General features: G+C 52.4%; 2 protein-coding genes across 4 annotated transcripts; one reads left to right on the forward strand and one right to left on the reverse strand.

Annotated features, from left to right (window-relative positions):
* The first annotated feature begins 59 nt into the window (after window positions 1-59).
* LOC121672943 (DNA topoisomerase 3-alpha-like) lies at window positions 60-11,914 on the forward strand. 2 transcript variants are annotated; one of them, XM_042045884.1, is made up of 20 exons: window positions 60-146; window positions 513-759; window positions 2,167-2,226; window positions 2,777-2,850; window positions 3,476-3,551; window positions 4,074-4,182; window positions 4,455-4,598; window positions 5,097-5,267; window positions 5,481-5,581; window positions 5,715-5,789; window positions 5,904-5,986; window positions 6,106-6,313; window positions 6,477-6,662; window positions 6,832-6,961; window positions 7,298-7,411; window positions 7,492-7,657; window positions 8,111-8,254; window positions 8,533-8,655; window positions 8,900-9,621; window positions 11,010-11,914. In XM_042045884.1, the coding sequence occupies exons 2-20, from the start codon at window positions 580-582 to the stop codon at window positions 11,186-11,188; spliced, it is 3,045 nt and encodes a 1,014-aa protein (XP_041901818.1). In that variant the 5' UTR covers window positions 60-146; window positions 513-579; the 3' UTR covers window positions 11,189-11,914. The 2 variants fall into 2 exon arrangements, with proteins under 2 accessions (XP_041901818.1, XP_041901819.1); XM_042045885.1 differs by lacking the exon at window positions 60-146 and adding an exon at window positions 155-184.
* A 1,054-nt stretch (window positions 11,915-12,968) lies between these two features.
* On the reverse strand, window positions 12,969-17,675 carry LOC121672954 (mitochondrial dynamics protein MID49-like). Of its 2 annotated transcripts, none has more exons than XM_042045907.1 (4): window positions 17,658-17,675; window positions 16,975-17,149; window positions 16,324-16,501; window positions 12,969-15,312 (listed from the first exon to the last, which is right to left on the reverse strand). In XM_042045907.1, the coding sequence occupies exons 2-4, from the start codon at window positions 17,140-17,142 to the stop codon at window positions 14,267-14,269; spliced, it is 1,392 nt and encodes a 463-aa protein (XP_041901841.1). In that variant the 5' UTR covers window positions 17,143-17,149; window positions 17,658-17,675; the 3' UTR covers window positions 12,969-14,266. The 2 variants fall into 2 exon arrangements, with proteins under 2 accessions (XP_041901841.1, XP_041901840.1); XM_042045906.1 differs by lacking the exon at window positions 17,658-17,675 and adding an exon at window positions 17,486-17,613.
* Window positions 17,676-17,681: the final 6 nt, after the last annotated feature.

A 17,681-nucleotide genomic window follows, 5' to 3' on the forward strand; every position in this document is an offset into this window, starting at 1 on the left:
GTTACCGATCCTGGGACGGGCCCAGCGGCGGCGGGAAAATCGAGGCGGGGCCGCGGCGGGAGGGGACACAGGGGACGCCGCGGGGCATCTTGGAAGTTGTAGTTCTGTGCCGCAGCCGCGGCTGCGCTTTACGGCAGGACGTGACGGTAAGGGGGAGCGACAGGAGAGCGCGGGAGATCGGCCGGTGAGGGAGGAACGGGGGGGAAAGAGGGAAGGGAAGGGAAGGGGAAGGGAGAGGGAGGGGGCTGCCCCAGCTGAGGGACAGCCCGGGGGGATCAGGGGTGGCGAGGGGGCTGCGCTGCCCCGGCCGTAGGGGGAGAGGGCAGCCCCTGCAGGGCAGGAGAGGGCCGAGGGACAGGATGCGGGACCCCCCGACAGCTGTGTCCGGAGGAGGGTGACGCCTTCTCCATCCCCGTGCGGCGCCGGGGGGGCTGCCCTGAGCCTCCCGGCGGGGCTGGTTAAAGGCTGAGCGGCCGAGCGGTGACATCAACCATCTCTCTCCATGCCGGCAGGATCCGGCCCCGGGACGCGGAGCAGCAGCATGCCCTGTCCCCGCGGGAGCTGGCTTTACCTCCTGTGATGAACCTCTACGTGCGGCTGTTTACCAGGGGCAGGATGCTGCCCCAGCCCTGGCGCTTCTTCTCGCGGGCCGCCGAGGACTTGGCGCTGCAGAGGATCCGCAAGGTGCTCTGCGTGGCGGAGAAGAACGATGCTGCCCGAGGGATCGCTGACCTGCTCTCCAACAGCAGGATGCGGCGGGTAGGAACACCCCACATGGTGCTGCACCCTGGTACACGGACAGGAGTGGCTTAGCTGGCTGGGGAGGGTCCATGGCATGTGCGGCAGCCCCAGCACTCTTGGCAGAGCTTGGCATGGACACTTCACGTCAGCACGTGCCACACTTGGCACTGTTTGTGTCTCTGAACACACGAGGGTACAAGAATGGCTTTGTTCTGTGGACGAACACCGCTTGCCCAAATGTATTTGGGAGTCTCAGATCCTTGTGGTTTAAGTCCAGTGGGAGCTCCCTCTGCCCAGGCTGCCTTCCCCAGGCACTGAGCTCCATGGTGAGGGCTCTCTGGGTCGTTCCTGGGTTAGCAGCGTGTGACAGAGGCTTCAGAAACTGACACCACCCATTGGCATGCATTTTCCTATCCAAAAGCACCACTTCTGCAGCATCAGCGTCAGGGTTTGCTGGAGTTCACCAATAAAGCAAAAACAGGCTATGGTTTGGAGAAGAGGAATTGAAAGATCTCTCCTCCCTGCTGCTCTGGGTTGTGACCGTTAACAGTTTGCATAATCACCTGCTGTTTCCAAACTTAGGAACTAGAAGGTGCTTCTAGACCAGAATCAGAGAATCGTTGAGGTTGGAAAAGACCCCTGAGATCATCAAGACCAACCTGTGACCAATCCCCACCTTGTCACCCAGCCCAGAGAACTGAGTGCCATTTCCAGTCACTCCCTGAATACCTCCAGAGGTGGTGCCTCCAAATTTCCCTGGGCAGTTCCAATGCTTGATAACCCTTTCCATGAAGAAATTCTTCCTGATGTCCAACCTAAACCTTCCCTGGCACAGCCTGAGGCTCCTTCCTCTCATCTTGTCACTTGTTACCTGGGAAAAAAGGCTGACCCCCACATGGCTCCAACCTCCTTTATTTGAATAAAAGGTGTTATTGAGAACCTGGGCGCTGACAGTCCCAATGAAGAAATCATCCTGCTTCTGTAAAAAAAGCAGCAAATACAGAATCTAGAAACTTCCATGAGTCCCATTTAGGTGGGAGGTAACCCTGGGGACACTACTTGTCACTTGGAACAGGACAGGTGTTTGTCAGGAGTTCCTGAACACTGGCCAGCCCCATTAAACAAATCAGTTCTTCATTATCCATGGGGAGATAACCGTGGAATCACCCTCAGGAATGGTTTAAAATCCTCTTACCTTGGAAATCACCGTTTCAGTGTCTCCATAAATGGTACAGGAGATTTCCATCCCCTTGCTGCAATTCCTGTTAGCTCCAGTACCTGGTTTTCCTTTGCCCTGTGCCTCCATCCCAGTGTGGATAAAGCGAGATGGGATGGATTTGTTTCTTGTTAAAAAATTAATTAAAAAAAAATTAAGAGTTTGTTTTCTGTTAAAAGCCAGAAACTCAGGAATTCTTTTCCTTCCAGAGAGAAGGGTTTTCCAAGTTCAACAAGATCTATGAATACGACTACCAGATGTTTGGCCAGGTAAGAGTTTTCTCTCAATCTGCTGCTGGATTAATGAAGTACAAATACTAATTAATAAAAGCCATTTGTCAGGAGTTACAAAACACAGCTCCAGCCATGGGGATGTTCTGCCCAGAGATGAGGAAAAGTCAGATGTTGTTTTCTTGGCTCAGCCACCTGTTTTGTTGCTCTAAATCTTTCAGCTTTCTGGTTTTATGTCAGTCAAAACCACATTGCTGTTTAGAATTGGGAGCTTCCTACAAAAACTGAGGATAAGGCCATGGATAGAGCTTGTTATGATGTATTAGTTATGGCTGCCCCATCCCTGGAAGTGTCCCAGGCCAGGTTGGATGGGGCTTGGAGCAACCTGGGATAGTGGAAGGTGTCCCTGCCCATGGCAGGAGGTGGCAGTGAATGGGGCTTTAAGGTCCCTCCCAACCCAAACCATTCCATGATTAACAGGAGAAAGGTGTCACTAATAATGTAAATTGAGAACCCAAGGGAGATTTGGGGGCTGTGGGTAGTTTTTGGTGAGTGATGGGCACTAATTTCCTTGCTCTGTCTCTTGCAGAACGTTACCATGGTGATGACATCCGTGTCAGGACATTTACTGGCTCATGATTTTATCATGCCATTTCGCAAATGGTTGGTACCTCATGCCCCTGGCAGGAAGGGCTTTGTCACCTCTTGCCCTTCACAAGAAGGGCCTGTCACCTCCTGCTCTCATCCTCAACACTGCAAGCACCTCCTTCACACAGCCTTGGGACACGGCAACCTCAAAGACAAGGGGGCAGGGAGGGACTCTAACTCAGAGCAGGGTGATAAGTTCCAAATTTTATACGAAACAGCCAAAATATTGTTTCAAATTCCTGTCTTCAGAGTGCTAAAAAATCCTAAAGATGTAATACTGGTTAAAATACATCAAGGCAGGGAATTAAACTGATTCCAAAATGGGATGGTTATGTGTTCTTTGTTCAGCTAGGAGCTGTTCTGGGAAGCAAGGTTCTTTCTCTGCCTTACCTCCTTTTGTTCTCTGGGCTTCAAATAGGAGAAGCTGCTTGTTGCCTTCCAGATTTGCTGTTTTCTCTGGCTGGTTTTTCATTCTGTTGCTTTTAAATGTTACTCAGCATTTCATGTGAGCTCTGCATTGTCTGAGACGAGGCCTGTAATAAAATACATTAATTCCAGTACTTGGAGAGCACCAGTTAGTGTCTCACAAATGTGTGTTTTAGTTTATGTGATGCACACATGTTTGTCCTCTGTTTTCCAGGCATAGCTGCAACCCTTTAGCTCTTTTTGATGCTGAAATTGAGAAGTATTGCCCTGAAAATTACCTGGATATCAAGGTACATCATGGTTAAGACTTTCCTTGAAACTGAGCTCAGGGGTTGGTTAAACAAATATTGTCCCAGACAGAAGGATGATCTTATCTTTGTCCTTAACATTCAAATTTCTGCAGTTTAGCAGATTCCTCCTACATTTCCTAGGACTATATATGCTGTTCATTTGTGACATTGAAACTCTTCTTCTCATGTACAAGTAGTGCTAAAGCTAAAAATAGAAATGTTTTTTTCCAACAAGGTGGAATCGGTGATTGTGTCTCAGTTTTATAGAAAAAGACATTTTTAGAAAACAGATTGTGGTACATCTCACTCCAAGCCAAGCTTTTAACAGAATTAGATGTAAATAAATGACTCAAATCTTTTGAAAGCTGCCTGATCTCCTGAGACACACAATAACAAGATGTTATTGCAACAACCCATCTCCATGGATACACGTTGCGTTTCGTGTTCAGTGAGTCATTCTGAAATTAAATGACAAAGCAAGCAGCCTGGAATGTTCTCCTTGTGTTGTTTTTCTCCTCTCAGAGAACCCTTGAACGAGAAATCCAGCAGTGCCAAGCCCTGGTGATCTGGACTGACTGTGATCGAGAAGGAGAGAACATCGGCTTTGAGATCATCCATGTGTGCAGAGCTGGTGTGTAGAGCATCTTCATCAGTCTGAGTTTTAATGTTCTGATGGTTCAACAACTCCTTTAGCAGAGGAAAACTCTCAATTTTATTGTGTCCAGGTTAAATGCTGGCTAATTCTGATCAATATGTGGCTCTGATAGATCAGAAATGCATCCAGCTGTTGGAAAGCTGTAGAATCAGTTGACAGCACACTCTCTCAACAATAGCAGTTTATTAATTGCTCCTTTCCATTGGTGTTTGAGTCACTCTGATTTCTCTTCTGTGTGTATCTGGCAGTAAAGCCAAACCTCCAGGTTTTCCGAGCCCGCTTCTCTGAGATCACACTTCATGCTGTCAGATCAGCCTGCGAGAACCTCACCCAGCCCGACCAAAAAACGAGCGATGCCGTTGACGTCAGGCAGGAGCTGGACCTCAGGATAGGTACGTGAACATCTGTTACTGCAACCTCAACACAAGGCAGAAATGCTCTCTGTAGTGTCATAAACCTGATTTTTAGATCAGATACAACTAAATGACATTTTGTGTTTTACGGGAAATGTGCTCTTTGAATCAGAGAATCACCAACACCAAGACTGAGTCCAACCTGTGACAGTCCCCTCCTTGTAAACCAGACCAGAGCACTGAGTGCCACAGCCAGTTGTTTTGTGAACATCTCTAGGGATGGTGACTCCACCACCTCCCTGGGCAGTCCATTCCAATGTTTAACAGCCCTTTCTGTGAAGAAATTCTTCCTGAAATGAGGAAATCTCTCCTTTAAGCAAATAATTAAGTTTATAGTTCATGCAATACTGACAAGCTTCTTCAACTGAGTATTAAACAGAGTAAAATTAATGCTCAGATTATTAAAAGGATCTGAAGTGCTGTGATTATCATTCAACATTGTACTATTCAGTTCTGGTGCCCATTCTGTTTCCTCAGGTGCTGCCTTCACCAGATTCCAGACTCTGAGGCTGCGGAAGATCTTCCCTGATATTTTAGCAGATCAGCTCATCAGCTACGGCAGCTGCCAGTTCCCAACACTGGGATTTGTAGTTGAACGCTTCAAAGCCATCCAGGCCTTTGTTCCTGAAGCCTTCTTCAAAATTAAGGGTATGTTTGGGGAAACACAGCCCTGGGCTCCATCTTGGAGGGTTTGATGTGGATAGAAAGGAAAAACATTGGAGCAACAAACACCAAATGTGGCAGAGGTGGTTTCCTCTTCCTCTGCCGTGACCACTGAGCAGAGCTGGAAGGTTTCCAAGTGCCTTTGTGGTATTTCCATTTTGTGGCTCCTCTATCAGCCAGCTCTGTTGTCCATCACAGTGACCCACAACCATGAAGATGGCAGTGTGGTCTTCAACTGGAAGAGGAACCGGCTCTTCAATCACACAGCGTGCCTGGTCCTTTACCAGATGTGTATGGAGGTAGGAAAGCTTGTAAATAGTTGCATAATCCAGATTCAGCCAAACATTCCCTGTATCTGTCTTGTTCAAGACTTTTAAAGAACAGTTTGTGTAAACTCCTAAAGGAGATGTGGGTTTTGTTTACTGTGTTTAGGATCCAGTAGCGACTGTTGTTGATGTTGTGAGCAAGCCAAAGAGCAAATGGAGGCCCTTGCCCCTGGACACTGTGGTATGTTTGAACTCTGGGAAGAATTTCTCTGAAAAGAACTTTGAACAGATGTTTTACTCACTGCTCTGAATTATCCACTAATACTTTTGGGTTTTCTGGCTCTTCCCAATGCAGGAACTGGAAAAATTGGCTTCCCGCAAACTGAAAATAAATGCAAAGGAAACGATGACATTAGCAGAAAAACTCTATACTAAAGGGTAAGAAAGCAAGACTTGGCTTGGTAAACTTAATTCTTTTAAAAGTAAATGGCCTTTTGTCCAAAATGGGAAGCATCTTGGAGCAATTCTCAAAGTGCTCTCCTGTCTTTCTTCCTAAGGTTCATTAGTTACCCCCGAACCGAGACCAATATTTTCCCCAAGGAGCTGAACCTCTCTGCCTTGGTAGAACAGCAAACACAGGACCCAAACTGGGGAGAGTTTGCACAGAGGATTTTGGATCAGGGTGGGCCAACCCCTCGGAGTGGAACCAAATCCGATCAGGCTCACCCTCCCATTCACCCCACAAAATACACCAGCAACCTGCAGGTGGGTATAACCAGAGGGAGCTGGATGGATTGTGTTGCTTGATAAATAAAGATAAAAGTCTTAACATGGTCATTAGCAGAAAATCCTCACCTGAGTTCCCACTGATTTTGTGATGTCTTGTTAACCTGGGAGGACACTGACCCTTCCCACTGTTCGATCTCAGGGCAATGAGCAGAGACTCTACGAATTCATCGTGCGCCACTTCTTGGCTTGCTGCTCTCAAGATGCCAAAGGACAGGAAACAACCGTGGAGATCGACATTGCCAACGAGCAATTCATTGCTCAAGGACTCATGATCCTGGCCCGAAATTACCTGGAAGTGTATCCTTACGACAAGTGGAGTGATAAGGTAATCCCCTTGAGTGACATAAGTGGGAGAGGCTGAAGTAGCCCTTCACTGCCAACTTCAGACCTCTCTGAAAAACATCTTTTGACCATTTCTGGCCGTTTCACTCAGAGCCTTTGTCCTGAGTGAATGGACCAGGAAGCATTTTCAAAGAGATTCTCCTTCCCTTCAGGTTATCCCGCTGTATCAGAAGGGGTCTCGCTTTCAGCCCACCACGGTGGAGATGGTGGATGGGGAAACCAGTCCTCCCTTGCTCCTCACAGAAGCAGATCTCATTGCTCTCATGGAAAAACACGGCATTGGTCAGTGTGGGCAGCGTGGCCTCTCGCTCTTGGCAGAGGGAGTTCTCCCCAGGGAATTCTCCAAATGTTGCTGCAGATAAGAAATCACTTAAATGTGCATAATAAAGGGATATAGAGGGCAAAGTCCAAACATCCTCAGGAGCCTGCAGAGCACCTCCAGTACCCAGGGAGATGGGCAGTTTCATGTCGAGGGTGTGCCACCAGCAGCGTGCTGGCCTCAGTGCCAGTGGGGCACCAGGGCAGTGCTGCTCCTCACCATAAGTTGTGTCCTTGTCCCTGGGCACAGGGGAAATCACTCCTTGGCCCTTGATTTGACTGATATCTCTCTGCTTCCAGGGACTGATGCCACCCATGCCGAGCACATCGAGACGATCAAGACGCGGATGTACGTGGGGCTTACAGCAGATCAGCGCTTCCTGCCCGGCCACCTGGGCATGGGGCTGGTGGAAGGTGAGGGAAGAGCCCTTACAAAGATGGCAGGGTCCTTTACCTGCTCCTTCCTTTCGCTTACCATTCCATATATTCCTCAGGCTATGATTCCATGGGCTACGAGATGTCCAAGCCTGACCTTCGAGCTGAGCTGGAGGCTGATCTAAAACTGATCTGTGAGGGGAAGAAAGACAAATCTGTAGTGTTGCACCAGCAGGTCCAAAAGTACAAGCAAGTCTTCATTGAAGCTGTGGCCAGAGCCAACAAGTGAGTCCTGCCTTTGCCCTCCCTCTTCCTTTTGCTTTGCTCTGCTGGGAGCTGCTGGCTGCTCATCTGAAGCTCAGCCTGGAGTGAGGGACCTTGTCACACTGTTTCCCTGGAATGAGGGATCCTGTCACACTGTTTCCCTGGAGCTCTGCCCCCTGTGTATAGGCACTTGCATGGGAAAGCATGACTCGCAGCCTGGCACGCTGTCAGGAGTTCCTGACAGCTAAGGGTTTAAACCAGGATGAGCAGTTAAGATTAAATTTGGGGATGGCAGCATGCACTGACCTCTCATGTTGTACCCACACCTTTCCTGTTCCAGAAATGTGGCGCTGAGTCAGTGTACTCGTGGAGAAGCTCAGAGGGGCTGTGTGGGGGGCAGCAGGCTCTGAGTCACTGCAGCACCTGATTGCTCCTTGCAGGGACACACAGGATGCTCTGCTCATTTCTTCACAGGTTGGACCAGGCCCTGGCTCAGTATTTTGGAGAAGCTGCAGAAATTCCAGAGCAGGATGAGGTATACCCAGAAACGCCTGTTTCTGTTCGGAAGTGTCCCCAGTGCAACAGTGACATGGTCCTGAAGACCAGGAAGAATGGCGGGTTGGTGACTTTCCCTCTTGTAGCCTCCTGTGTTGGTTTGTGTTTCTCCAGGCATTCATTTACCTCCTTTGGTAAAAGCTTGGAAACCTTGGGCTGCAGCTTGCTGACTCCACCAGCTACATGAGCTGTGTGGACTCAGCTGAACCTCTTGTCAAGTGGGTATTTGCCCTTAAAAATTGCAGTTTTGACAATTTCTGACGGCTGAGAAGACACAGGAATGGATCCCTGACTGTCTTGACTTTGCCTTTTCCTCATCCAGTGCCTTTGTCCCACGGCAGGTTCTACCTCAGCTGCATGGGCTATCCAGCCTGTAAAACTGCAGTCTGGTTCCCTGACTTCGTGCTGGATGTGACCAGGGATGAGAGCGTCTGTGATGTGTGTAAACCCCATCCAGTTCACAGGTGGGTCATGCCACTTATCCCCTGTTGGACACTGGGGCAGAGACTTCCATGGGCTAGGCTGGACAACCATTTTCCATTCCAGTCTCAGAAAGCTGGAGTAGCACTTGGCTTGGGGATGGAAAGAAGAGGGGTTGGGGAAACTGGTCTCCATATAGCAGAATCAAAACAATAAATAAAAATTCAAGTTTAAATTGAGGTCTGTTGATGAGAAACTGGGAGACTTTGACTCTTCCTTTCCTTGCAGACTGAAATTTAAATTCAAGAAAGGCAGCGTTCCCCCTGTGATGCCTCTGGAGTTTGTTGGCTGCATTGGAGGCTGCGATGAGATGCTGAGAGAGCTCTTGGACCTTAAGTACTTGCACAGATCATCCCAACCTGCATTGTCCACCACCCAGCCCGGGCATCACCTGCAGGCCAACCACTCCCTGAACAGAGCCAGCAGTGAGAGCAGGCAAGCCAGGGGGACCTCAAACCTGGCACGGGGACACCTGCTCTCCATCAACTCCTCCAGGACCCCCAGGGCTGCTCCTCCAGTCGCTCCAGACGATGGGAATGCCGTGGTGTGCAACTGCGGGAGCGAGGCGCTGCTGCTGACTGTGCGCAAGGACGGCCCCAACCGCGGCCGCCAGTTCTACAAGTGCAGCTCCAGCACCTGCAACTTCTTCCTCTGGGCTGACGAGCAGCCACAGGATGGAGGCACCGCAGCTCCCCGCAGCTCCACGCAGCTCCAGCCCACCGCTGGAAGAGCCGCAGCGGGATTCCAGCGCCCAGGAGGAGGGAGAGAGCCCTTGGGAAGCAGCAGCCGGGATGCTGGAGGTGGCGCAGTGTGCAATTGTGACCAGCCTGCCGTGACACGCACCGTGCAGAAGGACGGGCCCAACAAGGGGCGGCAGTTCCACACCTGCCCCAAGCCCCGTGAGCAGCAGTGCGGCTTCTTCCAGTGGGCAGATGAGAACGTGGCACCAGGTATGGCCGGGCTGGGGGGAGGCACAAGGGCTGGAGGCTCTTCTTAAGCTGAACAAAACAAGGAGCTGCTGGAGAGGGTCCAGTGGAGGCCACAAAGATGATGCAGGGTCTGGAGCATCTCTCTGATGAGGAAAGACTGAGGGAGCTGGGCCTGTTTAGTCTAGAGAAGAAAAGACTGAGAGGGGATCTCTAATGCATATAAATATCTCAAAGGTGGGTGCTGAGAGGATGGTGCCAGACTTTTTTTTGTGGTGCTCAGCAACAGGATGAGGAGCAATGGCCAGGAACTAAAACACTACAAGCTTGACATCAACATGAGGAAGAACTTCTTTACATTAAAGGTGGCAGAGCTCTGGAACAGCTGCCCAGGGAGGTGATGGAGTCTCCCTCTCTGAACACATTCAAACCCACCTGGACACGTTCCTGTGTCACCTGCTCCAGGTGACCTTGCCTTGGCAGGGGGGTTGAACTGGCTGATCTCCAGAGGTCCATACATTTAACAGATGTCAGGTTTGTCTTCAAAACATCTGTCAGCAGCTTTACAGCGCTTCAGATGTTGCTCTTAACAACAAAGTCTGGCTTACCTTTCCAAGTGCTGGCAGCATACATCCCCACAGCACACATCCAAGCAGGATGCGTGGCTTCTATGTGCAGTAAACTTCATCCTCTGTCTGTCCATGACTTGTTGGATAAAGCCCAGCACTCTTTCCAACAGTCTGTTTGGGAATTTGTCTTCCCAAATTACAGTGCTCAGCTTTATGAGAGCTGTTACTGACTTGGTCCAGAGTTGGAGCCGTGGCACCACTTCTGGACATCTCTAACCCCATTCTGGCATGCCAGAAATCCAGTTTCCACAGGGAAACTGTGCTGCTCCCTCTGCCCTAGTTTAGGGGTGCAGGGAAAGGGCAAGTCATGCTGGAGCTTTGATCAGAGATGAAACTGAGTGTGGAAACTTGCTGAAAACAAAAATAATGACAAAATAAGGATGCAAAAGAGAGAGAGCTGACAAAAAAGAGACATAACCAGGTACAGAGGGAGATATGTGGTCTTGTGAGAGATCCTCCTCCTCCTCAGACATTTGGGCCTAAAGGGGTAAAATCAAGTTTTCAAAACTATTTAAACCCCAAGTTCTTCTCTGCCATGTTTTGTTTCTGCTTCAGCTGCAGACCAGGGTATGCCAGCAGGCAGATCAGCTTTCCCTGTGCTGTTCCCGTATGTCTCTAATGCTGCAAGACAAATGGGTAACATTTCACTGTTCAGACAAGTCTGAAGCAACTGTAGGTTCAGGAATAATCTGAGAATCCTTCATCTGCTATTTTGAATTTACCTTGTGTTTGTCACCTATTTATGTTTTCAAAGATCTGTAAATTCAAGTTGTTTATCTCTAGGCCCTTCTGGAGATGACTCTTTGAACCACTTCGGCAGCAATGGATACTCCAGAGGGTTGGGAAGCAAGGCCAAGAGACCAGGCAGTCTCTCCTCAGGATCTGCTGCCAAGAAACCACGGACCTGCAGCGTTTGCCACCAGCCTGGGCACACAAGGAAAACCTGCCCTCAGAACCACTGAGCTGGGATGGAGCTATGAGAGCCTGGAAGGACTGGGGTTGTGAACTGTTGCAGGAGCAACCTCTGCCACAAGGAACTGGACTCTGGAAACAAGTCCCTTGAGTGCTTTTTGGAAGGGCTGATTGCAGGCTGCTCCTGCCAAGGGATGCCATTTGTTACAGCAAGGGTTCAACCAGCTTGGGAAAGTGGTTCCACTACCAGCTTTTGTTTCCAGCTGCTCTTCTGCTGAGCAGATTGGGATAGTCTGAACATTTCAAGGAAGCACTTGGAAGCTGAGTCTATGGACAAAACTGTGCTGGATTGTCCCCCTGCACCATCCTGGTGGTTGTTCCTGCCCTTTCCATACAGGGAAGAGCTGGATCAGGGCCACCAGGACAGACACCAGGGCTGCTGAGCTCTGCTCAGTCCCTGGCTTTCCACAGTGTGGAATTTAAGTTCCCTTCTAAGTTGATGTCACCTGAGCAACATTCCTCCTTTTTTGTCACCCTTACCTGCGTTGTCCCTGCTAGTGAAGGAGGGTCAGGTGTAGAGGAGCTGGATCTGGTGCTTGCCCTGGGAGGAGCTCAGCTGCAGTGCTCAGGAAAAACCTTCATTTTAGATGGTCGCTGAATTTGAAGGCAAGTTCTTCCTCAAACTTTGAGACATGCCTTTGTAATGCTGCTAGCTGATGAAAGTTATTTTTGTCAAACTACTAAGTTTCTTATTAAAATATTATTTAAATTTTAAATTTGATGCAGTGACACCTTAATTCTGCCTAATTATTTCTTCCTACATAAAACAGTGAAGCTTTTACTGTAAAAGCATCCAGCCAAATCTTGCTCTTTCCAATCACTGAAACAATACAGGAGCTTTCTTGGCAGAAATTCCCCACAGTAATTTAGAAGTGAGCTACAAAGAGATGGGAAAAGTGTTTTTTATCTCACCAGCTGCATCTGCTGACCCGGGACAGACAGAGCTGGCTGAGCTGAAGGGAGGCTCTGTTTTCCTGTTCTGAGTTCAGACTGAAGTTCCCTGGGAAGCCAGGCTGCCTCTCCCCTCGCTGTTGGGGCTTCCTCTGTTCATGAAATGAGGGAGATCCACAGGATTCCTATGTGCTCTGCTGCTCAGGATCCTGCTCCTGGGCACGGAGCAGTTCCTGGGGTCAGCACTGAGGGGACGGGTAGGAGGCTGGAGCACTTGGAGGGCAGCTGGAAGCAGAGCCACAGCAGCACAGGTCTGAAAGAGAGCCTGAAACTCTGCAGCAGTCCATTGCTGTCAGGCCTAAATCCATGCAGAAAGTCAGGAGAATTTGGGTCGCATTTCTCTGCACCCCTCACTCCCACCATTAACAGCCGTGGCCTAAGAATACACACCCTGGGCTAAAATAACAGGATTACAGGGTTTTGGAATGCAGTTGCTGAGCCACAGCAGGGCAGCAGCCTGGCCAGCCACCCTGGAATGGCAACAGCAGTGGGAAGCAGCTGTGCAGGACACAGGGAGCAGGTGGCATCAGCCAGGACCAGCTTTAGGAGTCTAACCCTGGTCAATGCTCAGCTGAGCCCTGTAAGTGGTACAAGCTCAGCGTCCAGACAGCTCTGTCCACACGGCAGTCAGGCACTCTGTGGGTCCAGGGCTTTGGAAGAGGAGGAGGAAGACTTTGCAGGATGGGATCTTATCAACACCAAGCTCTCCGTGCAGCAGGAGCACGCCTTGGGTGGCTCCCAAGAAGGCCACCACAGCTGGGGGGTCACTTCAGCCCTTACCAGGGGAAAGGAGACAAAACAGAGCTGACACCAGAGAACCAGTGTGCACAGGGAAGGTTTATTCTCATCACTAACACCTGGGAAGTGGTTTGGAAGAACAAAGTAATTGTCAGACTGGGAGGAAAAGCAGGTTTTTTTCCTCCCATAAACAAGATAGCTGTAAAGAAACCTAAACCACAACAGCTGCTCACAGTGGAGTCCACAGGATTCCTCCAGCTCCACCCATGTGCAAAACCAGCTCTTCCCATTAAATATAAGAATAAATTCCTTTGCTCTGGGACTAGAGCCAGACCAAACCCTACTAGCAGCCACTCAAAGGAAAAGAAAAAAACCAACAAAATACCCAAACAAAATATATCTTCTTAATAAAAAGCATAAACCACTTCAGTTCCTGCAAGCACTCTGCTCACAACATCATTCCTGCCCTGCATCCCCACCCCATACCGGGGGGCTCCAGGGAAAAAGGACATCAAGACAGCAGCAATACATGTGTGAAAAGGTGACCAGACAGACTGGGAGGGGACACAGCACCTGCAGACAGACACTGGCAGCCACCCACCCACCAGGGAGAGGACACAGCCCTGCTGCAGCCTCCAGCTGAAACCAGGAGCTTCCCCAGGGCCAGCAGCTCTTTTTCAGGACATCTTCCAGCAAAACACTGCATGGGACAAGGGCCGCTTCCTCGGGGCAGAGCCAACACTGTCAGAACAAAGAGGTAGGGCTGAACTCGCCCCTTCTGGCAGCTGGAAGGGTTTCCAAGGAATAAACCCCCAGCCCCATTTGCTATTGCTGTACCATCAAGCACCCAGACAACAACCCAGATCATCCACGGGGCTTATTTTGGATTGGCAAAATCCCTACAGGTGGGTGAGGCTCCCCCTCTGCCCCAAGTGCTGGCACAGTGAGACCACGTGCAGTGCTGGTGACAGGACCCACCCAGGACGCTGCACCCGAGGGGTCTGCAGGACACAGCAGCACGAAGGGGCTGCTCTGCTCCAGCTGGTCTCAGAGCATGAGGGGAGCCTGACAGCTGGGACAGGCAGAGGACACTGGGAACCAAACATGCTTCACTTGGCTCCCAGCAGACAGAATTCACCTGTGAGTGTGGGCTGCCCTCACCCCACGTTTGGCAGAGCCTCCCAGCCAAAGGCTCCTTCTGCCAGCCCCCACCTCTGCTCAGGCACGTCTTATTCACACAGGAAACTTTTTTTTTTTCTCATAAAGTGCAAGAACTTTGCCTCTTACTGACTAGTCACCTAGAAGCATCACAGCCCTCACGGCAGGGAGCAGCAGGCAGGGGAGCAACACCCCACGTTCAGGAGCTCCCGACACACAGGTCACTTCAGCAGGACCTCTGGCTCAGACATGGCCCTGTAGAGCACGAAGCCCATCTCATCGATTTCCTCTTCCAACAGCCCAGAGAACAGGTTGATTTTGGGGTTGAAATAGGAAGGCAGGACCCCTTTCTCCAGGTAGGCCACCAGCTCCTCAAGCACCTGCTGGAACCTGTCAGCAAGGCTTTCCTCTGCCCAGTCTGAAGCAGTGTCACTGAGGTGCAGGATGACGTGGGTCACGGGGCTGCCGCCCAGTTTGTGCAGGCTGGGCTGGCTCCTGCAGACGCCATTCAGGATGCGGAGGCAGAGCTGCCGAGCCCCGGAGTCACCGGCATCCAGCTCCTTCACCCTCGAGACCTCCGCCCTGTAAAAGCTCTCCAGCCAGAGGTTTTCCACCAGTCCTTCAGGAGGAACAGCCAGAAGAACCTTGTCCTCCATTTCCACCACTGGGAAGAGGGTGATGCTCAGCTCAACCTGATCGTGTTTGACTTCCAGCTTCAGGTCTCGGGAGGCCACGACAGGGTGGATGGCACAGCCCAGCAGGCCACCGATGGCCGGCCAGTTGATGGAGGCCACCAGCAGCTTGTGGAGGGTCTCGTTGAGCACACTGGAGGAGAGGTAGCGGCCCACGATGAACCTGTCCCAGGGGCTGCACCCACGAGGGAAATAGCCCAGATCAATCCTCTTGATCATCCAGTGCTGGGGGTTCCTCACCACAGTGTCCTCTCCCGAGATGAGGCTCCAGAGCCCAGCATCGAGGACCACCGGGAGCATGAGGTGGATGTGGTCAGCTGCCAGGACCTCGAGGCCGTCGAGCAGGGCTCCGCTGAGGAAGAAGCGGCCGAAGGGCAGCTCCGGGCACTTGCTCCGCAGGAAGTTCTGCAGTTGGGTGCAGATGCTCCTGGCCAGCTGCAGGACGAGGGACACTTGGATCTCAGGCACGGCCAGCTGGCTGCTGTGTGAGAGAAGCTTCTCCTGCAGCGTGAGGCAGCGCCCAGGGCTGGACTTGACCTGAGGAGCCTCCAGAAGGGCAGAGCAGCCCCTGGGATCTGTGAGCAAGGAATGAAGTCACAGCTCTGAGTAGATCATTTGCAATCCTCAGCAGCAGAGGGGAAAGCACGAGTTGGGTGCCCAGCTCTCAGGCCACCCCTCTGGAGGTGACAATGGCCCCTGCCAAGCCCTCTGATGCTAATGGCACTTCCCAGCCCCCCAGAGCCCAAACCAACCTCAAAACCTGATTGTTCCCAGCCTCACTTCTCAGCTAGAGATGGGAACCAGGCAAGGGACTTGCTGCCAGGGTCAGAGAATCACAGAATATGCTGAGTTGGAAGGGACCCACAAAGGACCCACTCCTGGCCCTGCACAGACACCCCAACAATCCCACTGTGTCCCTGAGAGCGTTGTCCAAACACTCCTGGAGCTCTGGCAGCCTTGGGGCCGTGAGCATTCCCTGGGGAGCCTGGTCAGCGCCCGACCACCCTCTGGGGGAAGTGCCTTTTTCCTAATAACCGGCCTAGACTTCCCCTGACACAGCTCCTGCTGTTCCCTCATGTCCTGTCACTGGTCAGCAGAAGATCAGTGCCTGCCCCTCCACCTTCTCACACAAGGATCCTACAAACGATCCTGCTCTGGGTCCAGTATCTCAGGACATGGCCTGGACCGAGCTGGGCCTGTTTCCCACTTGGAAAAACACCATCTCCGTGGGCAGCCAGACAAGGCAGCCTTTGTCTGCGGCAGGTCCCGAGAACACCTTCCTGCAGGCAGAGCTGACCCAGAAAACGAGCACAGCCAACACCACTCCAGAGGAAACAAACCCCGAGAGCCCCCGCCCTGCAGCGCTGGCCGGGACACCCTGGGTGTTATCAGAGGTCCTGTTTCCACAGGCATTGCCTAAAAAGGGGCCGTGGCTCAGGAGCCTCCCAGGAGGGCAGGCTCAGTCGGGTCAGCTTTCCGGACACCGAGCTAAAAATAACACGGAGCTCCCGGACTGCCGGGAGCAGCGGCACAGCCACCCCGAGCACATCAAGGTGATCTTCCTGACTGGGCACTGTGAGCCTCACCTGGCACCAGAGGCCGAGCTGGAGAGAGCAGAGGCTCGCTGAGGTCTTCCCTTCTCTGCTTCTTGGGGGGTTTTGGTGGTGTCTTGATCAATGCCAAGTCCTGCCAGCTCTCCTCCAGGGACTTCTGCTCAGCTTTGGGATCGCCTTCATCCCGAGGGCTGGTGGCTCGGTCGATCAGCTGGAGGGAAGGAAAACCCAAGCAGGCAAGCTGTTGTCTTTGTTTCCCCCAAATTATGGGTGACAACAGCCCCTCAGGAGCACACACATGGGGGAACAGCCCCACTCAAGGCTTCTGCTCAGAAAAACACCCAGTTTGGGGGGCCACAAAGGTGCACATCATGTTCCTGCGAGTTTTACGTGGGAAACAGATACCCAAATACAACTTAAGTCCCAGGTGCCTTTTGGGATGGGATACTGTATCCCAAATGCTCCAGGCAAACGGAACATGGAGGTATGCATGGTCCCACAGGGTGGGAGCGGGCAGCTCCATGCCCATGGCACTGCTGCCAGCACCGGTGGCATTTGTGCCACATGCAAGGAACCAGCTCAGGAGCAGACATCGAGGTTTGTGGCACATCTTGCCCCACCACACTGGGGCCAGCCCAGTTCTCTGGGCATCTTCCCGTGCTCTGATCCCCGCTCCAGGCTTACCCTCTTGACGGCCAGCGTGGCGATGGCCAGCACGGCCGCGCCGCTGACGCCCAGCACCAGCCTGGCGTTGGCCAGCAGCACGTCAAACACGCTGCCCAGCCCGTCGATGACACTGCCCAGCCCGCCGTTCTCCTGCCGCCTGCCCCGCTGGTGCCAAAACGCCGCCATGGTCGCCCTGCGGAGAACAGGAGTGTCAGCCCGGGCTGGGGGAGCTGTCTCCCCGGGACAGGCGCGGACGAGGGGGCTTGGGGAACAAGGGGTTCCACTGGCACGCTTTCCTCCGGGACAAAGGCTCTCGCCGCCGCCGGGACGCCTGGCTGCGGCGAGGGAGCAAGGGTCACCCGGAGAAGCGACACCCCGGGGGAGGGACACCCCAGGGAAGGAAGAGGCATTCCAGGGGAGGAAGGGACACCCCAGAGAACGGGTACCGCCGGGAAGGGACAGCCCAGGAAAGGAAGGGGCATCCCGGACAAGGAGCGGACACGCCGGGGAAGAGTCACCCGCTCCTCACCCGGCCCTGCCGCAAAGCCTCGCGAGGCACCTGCGGCGCTGGGCGCGGTACCGCGGCCCCGGGAGGAGAGCCCCCCCTCCACCCCGCCGAGCGAGGGGAGGCGGCCGGGCCGGGCACTGGCACCGGGACCGGGCACCGGGACCGGGACCCGCGCCCCCCGCCCCGCACTCACCGCGCGCCCCCGGCGCGGCCCCAG

The sequence above is a fragment of the Corvus kubaryi genome, unplaced genomic scaffold, assembly GCF_017639235.1.
Source record: "Corvus kubaryi isolate FWS band 111438036 unplaced genomic scaffold, C.kubaryi_AGA036_p1.0 65056, whole genome shotgun sequence".
In the NCBI taxonomy this organism is placed as follows: domain Eukaryota; kingdom Metazoa; phylum Chordata; class Aves; order Passeriformes; family Corvidae; genus Corvus; species Corvus kubaryi.

Coding starts and splice junctions, on each gene's coding strand:
- LOC121672943 (XM_042045884.1), top strand. CDS start 580: ATGAACCTCTACGTGCGGCTGTTTACCAGGGGCAGGATGCTGCCCCAG. Junction 2,851..3,475: donor ATCATGCCATTTCGCAAATG/GTTGGTACCTCA, acceptor TCTGTTTTCCAG/GCATAGCTGCAACCCTTTAG. Junction 3,552..4,073: donor AAAATTACCTGGATATCAAG/GTACATCATGGT, acceptor TTCTCCTCTCAG/AGAACCCTTGAACGAGAAAT.
- LOC121672954 (XM_042045907.1), bottom strand. CDS start 17,142: ATGGCGGCGTTTTGGCACCAGCGGGGCAGGCGGCAGGAGAACGGCGGG. Junction 16,502..16,974: donor CCACGCTGGCCGTCAAGAGG/GTAAGCCTGGAG, acceptor CCTTCCCTCCAG/CTGATCGACCGAGCCACCAG. Junction 15,313..16,323: donor AGCTCGGCCTCTGGTGCCAG/GTGAGGCTCACA, acceptor CCTTGCTCACAG/ATCCCAGGGGCTGCTCTGCC.